The 11,280-nt window shown below is 34.6% G+C and overlaps 2 protein-coding genes across 2 annotated transcripts; one reads left to right on the forward strand and one right to left on the reverse strand.

Annotated features, from left to right (window-relative positions):
• Positions 1–726: 726 nt before the first annotated feature.
• On the reverse strand, positions 727–2,868 carry ELE39_003182 (kinase domain-containing; the record flags this gene model as incomplete). Its single annotated transcript, XM_067346524.1, has 1 exon — positions 727–2,868. One exon carries the CDS (start codon positions 2,866–2,868, stop codon positions 727–729), a length of 2,142 nt encoding a protein of 713 aa, XP_067199762.1.
• A 423-nt stretch (positions 2,869–3,291) lies between these two features.
• ELE39_003183 (DNA polymerase epsilon catalytic subunit) lies at positions 3,292–11,046 on the forward strand (the record flags this gene model as incomplete). The annotated part of the gene is made up of 1 exon (XM_067346525.1): positions 3,292–11,046. The coding sequence occupies one exon, from the start codon at positions 3,292–3,294 to the stop codon at positions 11,044–11,046; it is 7,755 nt and encodes a 2,584-aa protein (XP_067199763.1).
• Positions 11,047–11,280: the final 234 nt, after the last annotated feature.

Consider the following 11,280-nt stretch of genomic DNA (forward strand, 5'->3'; position numbering starts at 1 on the left):
CAAATATAAAAATTAATGTTAATATTCCATTTAATTGCCTTAACTTTTTCCCTCTATGAGACTTTGGTTTAATACATGTCTTCCCAATAATCCAAGAAATACCCCAAGATATTATTGGAAAACCAAAAAATCCCATAAAAAATAATACTACTTGTATTCTATCTCGCTTATATTTTGTTCTTAACAATGATTTTGATGTTTTTCTTTGAATTATTTCCAACCTCTCTGCATTACCACTCATTAAATTGTACTCATCTTCAATATAACTATAATCATTATTATTAATATAATTGTAATTATCGATATCAAAGTTTTCAAATTTATTCTCTTCCTTATTCTCTATGTTTAATTTCAAATCTTCAATATTCTTTCTTTTACTTTCTGTCTCCATTTATTATTTTTTTTTTAAAACAACTTAATCTTTTTTCAATTAAAAAAAAAATCTTTCCTCGTTACTTTGAATTATAATATTATTATTTTTGTTGTCCACATAAAAATTGCAATCGTAATTTACTTGCAATTTTGCATGCATGTAAAAAATGACGTAATTTGTTTATTAAAGGAAGCAGTTTTTGAGTGTGCCGGACCCTCCCGCCAATTCCACTAGACAAAATGTCAAAATAATGAGAAATAATAGAAAGGGGGGAAAAAAAAGGAACTTTGGCTAATTCAAAAAAAAGGATGGAACTACCAAAATATATATATTAAATATAAAAATCAAAACTTTCAAATGCTAGCTACATTTTGTATAAGCGGATGTGAAAAAGCTTCAAAAATACTGGGCCTATTTACAGGATCATAAGTTAAAAGCCAATTAATGTATGATTTACACTCTGAAGAAACATGGCTTTCAAAAATTGCACCCTTCTCAGCCTCCAAAGGTATCAATGAAAATGCCTCAGCAATTGAATTACTTCTTAAGCCAAATGGTCTTCTTAGATGAAGAATCTCAAAAAATATACAACCTATTGCCCAAATATCAACTTTGTGAGAAACTACTCTGGGGTTATCTAAAGAATCTCCAGGCCTTAAAAGGATTTCAGGAGGTTGATACCAAACAGTTCCACCCCCAATTCTTTCAATAATAATATTCCCAGATTCCTGATCAGATTGCTTACTAAGTCCAAAATCTGCAATTTTACAGCATCCTCTGTGGAGAATAATATTCCCAGGCTTTAAGTCATAATGAATTATTGGATTCCTATTTGGAATAATTCTATCACCATTTTTATCCAAGTTATTTAAGTATAAAATACCCTCGAGAATTTGTCTTATCCAGATGATTGCTAGTTCTTCAGGAACATTACCATTCGTCTTGATAAAAGTATCTAAATCTGGACCGTCGCATAATTCCATAATAGTTACAAGCCTATCGTTATCAACTTCAAAGCAATGAAGCATATTAACAATATTTGGATGTTTAAGATCTCTATGTAGCTTAATCTCATTGCTAACTCTTTCAACACAAACCATTCTTTCATGTTCTGTCATATCAGGTGTAAGCTCGTGGATTTTTGCAGCTGTAATGCTCCAGGTATTCATATTCAATACTTCCCAAACTTCAGCAAATCCCCCTTTTCCTATCATGTTCAATAAAGTATATGTTTGAGAATCAGACAATGTACTCAAATTATTGTATCTGGAATTCTGTTGATGTCTAAATAGCCTAGATTTCTTAACATATAGACTTCGTTCAATATCCAAGTTCATTCCTGACAATTCCAGTCTTTTTGTAAAATCTAATAGATAATCCTGTCTCTTATTCAATATGGAGTTTGCTATTTTCTCTATTTCGGAACCCTGTTTCTTTCCAATCATTTCAATACCATTCAAAATTTGATATGGAGTCTGATTTAAATATCCTTGCAAACGATTCTTCAAATTTATTAAATTCTGAAAATTTAAGCCATCTCTATAAATCTCATCATCAATATATCCTAGGTTGATTTGTGAACTGTGATGATTATTCCCAATATTGTTATTGTTATCTGGATTATTTGAGGCCAGTGTATTGTAATGAGCAATTTCACTTGAAGTTATCTGACTTTCTTCAATTTCAGATTTCTGCAACTCTTTCAAAGTATAACAAGAATTGTTCATAGAATTTATACTAGTTCTTTTGCTTAATGTCATACTTCTGCTGAGTATTGATCCCTTAATATAACTATTTGCATCAAATTCCTGGTTCTCACTCGAATCTTGGGCTCTTTCTAACATGTTATCTTGAGATTTTCTCTTGTAATTATCACTTTTTTCTTGTTCTTCAAGAATTACTTGCCTTCTTTTCTTTAATATGTTGCCATTTACAGCAGGAGCAAGCCCTACTTGAGATTCTTGCCAAAATAGCTGGTTCCTGTTAAGCTCTCTCTCAATCTTCTTAAACTGAATTACTGATGTTTTAAAGCTATTCTTAATTAGAGCAAGCTTTCTAGTTAGATTTTGTTCATTATTCTTTAGCCTCTCTTTCATCAAACTAATCTCATTGCATTTCTCCATAATTTCTTCTATACTCTTCCTATTTCTTTCCATACAATCATAATCAATAGAGGTTGAAATATTTTCCTTAATTTTAAAAAGTTTTTCTTTCAACTTAACAATGCTATCCAGTATTTTATGCTCATTCTCAGTATTCTTATATAACGCTATCCCAAGGTTTTGATTTCCTATTGCCTGTTTTTGTTCATCAAGATAAATAAAAACACCTCTCTTTAACTGCAATCCATTGTTTGAAGGAGAATGAAGTCTCCCATAAAATGATTTATATCTGCTCAAATACCTTGTTGCGAGAACTTGCTCATGCGCAGAAATTCTGTCAATTTGATCTGAACCCAAATCCAAATTACTTTCATTTCTATTTTCTATATTCATCTTATTCTAGGCTCACAGCATCATCCAAGTTTAAATATCACTATTGCCACTCGATGTACTTTAGTTACCTACAAATCAACTTCTCAAATTCTCAATTCGGCAAAATTCCTAAAATTTCAAGTATATATATTTTACATACATACCGGTATTTTGACAGTGTGGGGTAATGCTAAAATATCGGTACTAACATTTGCAGAAATTTGGCGCCAAACACACACGTAATTATTAGTAATAGGTAATAAAAAATATAAAAAACAGATTCACTTTTAATGGACTGTAACTAAGTAAGGCTAGACTATTTGTATATATTAGACCGAGTTTAGTAATCTCCTATGGCATTCTTAGGTTGGAATTAGCTGCAAAGTAGGTAGATGATAATATTTAAAAGTTTGCAAGCAGGCTAGGAGTAATAGCACAAGTATAATGAAAAGAAATACGAGCTATAGAGACAATGGGAGAAAAAAGTTTGAAAGGAGGGCTGACAGAAAGAAAGGCAGATTTGAGTCTGGAGGTTCTTTGAGTATTGACAAGAAGTTTGGGATCAGTTTTCAAAAAATAGGAGCAAATCACAAAGAAGTTGGTTATTTATACAACGTTCAGGTATCATCGGAGTTAATATCTGAATCTGGAGCACCATTAGATGGAGTAGAGTTTGGGGGTTCAGAGTCATCTTCAGAACTTATTGAGTCCTATAAAGAACGTTCATGCCTGAATTTGTATTTTATTAATAAACAGGGACTGACGTACAAAAGTCCATTCTTCTTTAGACCATACTTTTATTTGGAGGCAGATAAAGGAGTAGATGTTCACTGGATGCTAACAAATCTTGAGCATAAATACAGAGGTACCAGCATAGAATTCATAAACATACTTAAAGAGGATTTGACTTTGGATAACCATTTAATTGGTGAAAAAAGAGAGCTTATTAAGGTTTCGTTTGATAATGTTAAGAAGCTTGTTACTACCAGAAATGAAATTCTTGATCGTATAAAGAGAAATAAGGTTGAAAAGAAAAAGAGTGAAAACTTCAGTCTTTATTACGATCAGGACCACCAAATTCATGAAAAGAAAACAATTGATGTGCTGGACTCTATTTCTGAAATTTACGAATATGATGTTCAATACGAGACACGAGTTATGATTGATAACTCCATTTCTATTGGAATGTGGTATGAATCTGTACGTTGGACTCACGAACTTTTGGAATTGAATTGCTTGGAGGATGATACTTCTGCTCCTGATTTAAGAAGTTTGGCTTGGGATATTGAAACTACAAAGGATCCTTTAAAGTTCCCTAATGTAGAAAAGGATCAAATTATGATGATTTCTTGTATGTTTGAAGGTCAAGGGTACCTCATTACTAATAGAGAAATTGTATCAGCAGATATCAGTGATTTCGAGTACTCTCCAAAAAAGGAGTTTGAGTCATTCTTCAAATGTATTAACTATCGAGATGAAAAGGAGCTTATTTGGGGATTTGTCATGCTTATCCAAACCTTGAGACCCCATATTATAGCTTCTTATAATGGAGATAACTTTGATTTCCCTTTCCTATATGAAAGAGCTAAGAAGTACGACATTGATGTCTCCAAAGAGTGGGGAATTCGAATGGAAATTGATTCTTCGTCTGCTGCAGGAGGAACTCACTCTACCTCTAAAACGATCTTTTCTGGAACAAGCATAATCCATCTGGATTGTTTTAGATGGGTAGAAAGAGATTCTTACCTTCCATGTGGATCTAGAGGCTTGAAAAGCGTTACTAAAGCTAAGCTAAGATATAATCCGGTTGAACTTGACCCTGAGCTAATGGTTCCTTATGCAAGAACGAATCCCCAAGGCCTTGCTGAATATTCAGTTTCAGATGCAGTGGCTACTTACTTTCTTTATAAGACTTATGTTCACAGATTTATATTTGCTTTGGCTACTATAATTCCTCTATCTGGAGAAGATCTCCTCAGAAAAGGATCAGGAACTCTTTGTGAGCATTTGCTGATGAAGGAGGCATTCGCTAAGAATATTCTGTTTCCCAACAAAAAAGTTCAAGAAGCTATGGAGTTTTACCAAAACAGACCAATTTTGAATAGTACTTATGTTGGAGGCACTGTTGAATCTTTATGCAGTGGAGTCTTCAGAGCTGATATACCTGAAAATTTTAGCTTAGATACCGATACCCTTAAGAATTTAGTTGAAAAATTGGATTCCACATTGGAATTTGGTATTAAAGATTCCGGTACCACAATTGAAAACATTGATAATTATCAGCAGGTCAAAGATGAAATTCTAGAAAGGTTGCAAAGTCTGATAGAGTCTCCCAAAATCAAAATTGAACCATTAATATACCATCTTGACGTAGCTGCTATGTATCCTAATATCATTCTAACCAACAGACTGCAACCTACAGCAGTAATTGAAGAAACAACTTGTATGAAATGCCCATATAACTCAGAATCTGACCTTTGCCAAAGAAGGATGAACTGGAGATGGAAAGGAGATGTTTTTCCTATTTCCAAAGGAGAGATGGAAAGAATGATTAATCATATCCAAATTGAGACTTTTGAGAACGTTAAGAATGAGACAGGGGGAGGTAAAAGAAAAAACAAGTCAGAAGATCAAGAAAGTGATTCCGAAAATGATGATAAAATCCAAGTTACTGAAGAGAATATGAATCTTATTACCAAGGAAAGGATTAAATGGTCATCTTTAACTCCTAGACAACAATCTGAGATCCTGATACAAAGGATGAAGGCTTATTGTAACAAAATATATAGAAAACAAACTGAGAATATTGAAGAGACAAGATCTTCCATAGTTTGCCAAAGGGAAAATCCTTTTTATATAGACACAGTAAGACGTTTTAGAGATAGAAGGTATGTCTATAAAAAGAAGAAAAAGGAGGCAGAAGAGAAGTTGGCGAGGGCAGAGTCATTGGGAGATTTGCTGGCAGTTCAGGAGGCTCAGAATGAGGAGCTCCTATATGAATCTTTACAGTTAGCTCATAAATGTATCTTGAACTCTTTTTATGGATATGTTATGAGAAAAGGTAGCAGGTGGTTTTCAATGGAAATGGCTGCTATAGTTACTTGGGTGGGTGGTAGTGTTATTAAAGAAGCAAGATCTTTAATGGAGGGTATCGGCAGGCCTTTAGAATTAGATACCGATGGAATTTGGGCAATACTTCCAAGAGGATTTCCAGAGGAGGTCACTTTTAAATTAAAGAGTGGAGAAAAGAAGAGGATCAACTATATTTGTACTTTGTTAAATCAACAGGTCCACAGAAGTTGGACAAATGTTCAGTACTTGGAGTATGACGCAGATCTTGGCAAGTACAATGTCAAAGTTGAGAACTCGATATATTTTGAAGTGGATGGTCCTTACAAGTGTTTCTTCATTCCGGCTTCAGACAAACAGAATAAACTTCTGAAGAAGAGATATGCAGTTTTTGATTTTGATAACAGACTTAGAGAGCTTAAGGGGTTTGAATTAAAGAGAAGAGGAGAACTTCAGTTAATTAAGATTCTCCAAGAAGAGCTATTTCCGGCTTTTCTACAGGGTACCTCCAAAAAGGAGGCATACGAGCATGTGGCTTCTATATCTAGGAAATGGTTAAATTTGATAGATACTAAAGGGAGTGGTATTCTGGACGATGAACAGTTATTCTTTTTGATTTCTGAATCTAAGAATATGTCCAAGAGTGTACAGCAGATGGGGAATGCTAAATCAATGTCTATTACCACAGCAAGGAGACTCTTTGAATTTCTTCAGAATCCATCCTACATTCAGGATAAAAATATTGTTTGTAAGTTTATAGTTTCAGAATTCCCAAAGGGAGAAGACAAGAGCCAGAGAGCAGTTCCTCTTTCTATTTTTTCAACACCTTTAGAAACTAGAATTTCTTGGCTTTCTAAATGGCTCAGAATGAGCAGATCTGGAGGAGGGAGAAGTAAAGATGAACGGGAGCAGCAGGGACAAGAGCAAGTTAGCGATAATAGTATTCTTACCAAAGAGAATGAGACGAACAAGTGGAATGTTCGCAACATTCTTGATTGGGAGTACTACAAGAACAGACTTACAAACACCATTTTAAAGATAGTTATCATTCCTGCAATTAACCAGGGAGTTCCAAATCCTCTTCCAGAATTAGAGGTACCGAGTTGGGTAAAGTACCATTCAGAGATTGTTGGTACTAATCAACAAAAGATTTCAGAATACTTTAATGTTGTTAAGAAGAAGGAGGAGGAGAACAGATTCTCCGATCTTCAGATTTACAAATGTACTCTTGAAGGCCAAGGCTCAGCTCAAGATCAAGCTCAATCTCAGGCCCAAGATAAAAATCAAGTCCAAGATCAGGATCAAGATCAAGCTAGTAAAATTGTAGAAACTAGAGATAGTAGCAAAGTATCAAAGTTGAATGTAAAACTTACAAAAAGAGAGAGGATTGAGTTATTCAGAGAGAAAGGACTAAAATCTTGGGTAGAGTACCATAAGAAGTTTTGGCTGGAGAATTTTCATGCATTTAATGAAAAACAGTTCGAACTTGAGAAGAAGCTCAAAAATGTTGATATAGCAAAACTGGAGCATTTTGGAAAAGGTAACACTACAAGAGGTATCGAATTTATATCTGAGTACCAGTTCTTAACCAGAGGGAGATTCCATATTTTGGACATATATCCTCTTAGGACGAAAAAAGGGAGTATAAAAGCAGAGCATGATGAGGATCTACAGGGATTCTACAATGTTGTAATGTACTCAGAGCAAACTGGAGATTGTTTTACTGTTACATTTGAGTTTCTTAGACGCTTTTATATTGCTACCAACATCCAAATTCAAGTCATGGACAATGATGATGATGGGGAATTTGTTACAAAATCAATAGCTACTGGAAAAGAGTTACCTAGAGGGGTACCGTATAATCATTTAACGGAAGTTATCATTTCAGAGAGAAGATTTCAGAAATCAAGATCAACATTAATTTGTGATAGTAATACTGTTGGGATTTATGAGGCAAATTTACCACTTGAGTTTTCTGTATTGGAGAAGTTTGGGAATATGATTGAAAGTAGTACTCCAAATGTTGAGAAGTTACTGCTTAAAGATGGAGCAGTAACTGACAAATTCTGGAATTCTGTTGGCGGATTAAAGCAGAGAAGTTTGACTTATGGAGATATAATACATTGGTTATTTCTTTCTATTTCTACCTTTGAGGACAGAAAATGCTTCTTTCTTGGAGATCTAACCAAAAGAAGAGTCTACTTCTTACTTGGTTCGGGACCTAGCGTATCCAATAGTATCCTCAAATCCGAGTTGGAGAGACAGATTAAACAAGATCAAAGATTGGAAAAGATGACAGAAATCCAAGTCAATTACTTTAAGACAACAAAAGAGTGTCTAGAAGAGTTAGATAGACTTTTGGAGGAGTTAATGCGAGAGTTCCCAAAAGAACCTATAGTACTTTTCACCCAATCTATGGTTAGTTTGGAGGAGCTTAAAACATATAATAGTGAATTGAGTCTCTATAAAACTATATTGAGAGGATATGTTCCAGGATTAGAACGTAGCAGGAAGGTTGTTGAGAACAAGGTAGTAACTTTGTGGGAAGAACAAATAGATTTAGATCCCAGCAACTCAATGTTTAGTAGATTTGACTGGCATAAGGACTCTATCAGGTACTCTTTGAAGACTTTAAAAGAGGCAATTAGTAAGCTCCAGCTATCTTTAGAGCTTTCTAAAGCTTTGAGACTTCCAGTATTATATTTGCTTCAGTTCAAAAACAACTTGACAAACTTTTTATACGATATCATTTACTCCAGAGAGCTTCATTCCATGGGATTATTAAGTTGGGGATCTTTGGGCTCCACTCCAGATCTGGGAAATCCTAAACTGATCCAACTTTCAAAAGGCGATTGGGATCTTAGAAGGCTTGGATACCTAATTTCAACAAATGATCTTAACTCTAGAGTGGGGCGGGGGTATAATAACGGTAGCACCGGTAACTCAAATGAATTAGATGTATTGGAAGTGGTGAGGCCAGGAGTTTACAGAAGCTATGGGGCTCAATTGGATTTCAAGCAGTGGCTAATCATAGAGTCTGTGAGGAATTGTAGGAGACTTTCTGAAAAGTACAGCTTAGACGACTTTGAACAGGGAGAGAAACGTATTCTGGGAGCTGATTGCAAGAAGAAAAATACAGAGAGAGATGAGAAGAATAAGGATATTTTGATTTACAACCTTGGGAGCAGAAAACATTTAAGCAATCCAAATAATAAGCAAGGCCTATTGATTTCACAACCTCTCTACAACCATTCATCATTATCCACAAGCTCAGCCTTTTTATGTCTGGAGAAAACGATCAACAATATGAGGTCCGTAATCGAAAACCACGAGAAAATTGAGTCGGTTTTTAGAATGTATAGTGTTCAGAAACCTTTTGAGAATGAAGGATCTAATGGAGACAATGATGAAGCTCTGGAGGCGAGGAAAAGTGAAGAGGAGGAGGAGGAGGAAACTTCGAGTTTGCTCTTCGAGTTTATGGTGACTCTCCAGGAGAGGTTCTACTCTTGGCTTTCTTCTCCCAGCTCTCTCTTATATGACCCTGCTCTGATAGAAATGACAAAGAATTATGCTCACTGGTACTTTAGATCTCTCGAGTCTGATATGAGAGAAATGGGAATTCAAGTGGTATATGGGAACATTAGAAAGATGATACTGACATTTAATTTGGATGAATTGAAGAACAATAGTATCAGGAATACAAGCGATCTACAAACTCAGTTCTCTAAACTTATGCAAATTCTGAATAGCAGAGAACTGTACTCTGGGATTTCTTTGGATCCTTCTGTGGAATACAAGGCTATGATTCAAATTGACAGGACAAACTATATCAGAAGAACCTTGGGAGGAGGAGAGAGATCAGGAGCATTGGAAGATCCATACGAAATGAACCTAAGTCTGCTTAACTACTTTCCAGTGAATTCTAGAAAATACATAGTTGGTGAGATTTCCAACTTTTTGATGGAGCCTCTTAGAGAATTGAGGAGTTGCTTCAAAAAGAATTCTAGCCTATCTCTTAAGGAGTCCTTGCAGTTATTGGGTGACATAGTTTTGGAGCAATTCGGACCTTTTAGCGAGAACTTTCAAAACTTTTTACAAGCTATTTCTAATCCAAGTGCCTACATTATAAGTAAATATGGAATTCAACAGTTTGACGATCCATTAAACGATATTAGATGGAATGATGGCATAGTAGGGGAGGGGGAGAACACAGACTCAAAAAGTTCAATATTAGAAGAGAATGATGATACTCTATTACTAAGCAAGAATCTAGAAAATTTGGACGTTAATAGGGGAAGTGATATTCCTTTTGCTATTTATCCGAATTCAATGAAAAAGAAAGGAAGTAACAATTTCTTTAGTGCTGGAGCTTCAGCTAGAGCACCGGGAGAAAGGACAAGAAAAAGAAGAAATTCAAAAGACTTATTTGAGTTCCCTTTATGCATTGGAAAAGCTTGTGATGGAAATAAACCCTCTCTAAGTCTGGAACTAATTAAATTATTTATTTATATTTGGGGACTGGATAAATCATTTTCAATGGATGAGAATAAACAGAAGCAATATGAACAAATAATTTATATGGTTTGTCAAACTGTAGATATTTCAGAATTCAATTCAATAGTTACGGAGAAGTGGAGAAGTCCACTAATTCCTTATTTAATAAAAGACTTTTCTTGTCCGAACTGTCTTGAAATTGAGGATTTCGACTTTACTGGGAACGCAATCCAGGATGAAGATGATCTTGGATTGTCAAGTAATAGTTACAATAATATAATCAGACCAAAGTTTACTTGGTACTGTAGCCATTGTAACTTTTCAATAGATAATGAGATTTTGGAGGAAAAACTTTTACTCGAGTTCTTTGAAAGGTTGGAAGTTATTCAATCACAAGATATCCTCTGTTCAAGGTGCAATTCCGTTCAAATAGGATATATGCAAAAGTATTGTGAGGAGTGTATGGGAGAATTAACAACAAGACTCGGAAATCATAAGGGTTTCCATAATTTCTTTGCTCTCTTCAACTCTGTTGCTCAGTATTATTCGGGACTAAATAACCAAGAAAATGAGAATTCACAGTTCCAAGGCCTTATTGAATTTAAAAATATGTACGAAAATATTCTATATATTTAAATTAGGAATTCCCTCAAAAGCAAGCCAAGTCTGGGGAAAGGAAGAAAAAAGGAGGAAATTATTCGTTATATATAACTAACTTACTATAATCTAAATCTATCCTTAAACTACCCATTCCAACTCTTTTCAATTAAAAAAACAAAAATAACATGAAAAATTAAATATATGAGCAAATAACATATGTGGGGTTTGGCGGGGTTTAGTGTGCATGAATCTGCATGCAATGGCTGTAAC

The sequence above is a fragment of the Cryptosporidium sp. chipmunk genotype I genome (genome assembly GCF_004936735.1).
Source record: "Cryptosporidium sp. chipmunk genotype I strain 37763 chromosome Unknown contig_5, whole genome shotgun sequence".
Taxonomy (NCBI): domain Eukaryota; phylum Apicomplexa; class Conoidasida; order Eucoccidiorida; family Cryptosporidiidae; genus Cryptosporidium; species Cryptosporidium sp. chipmunk genotype I.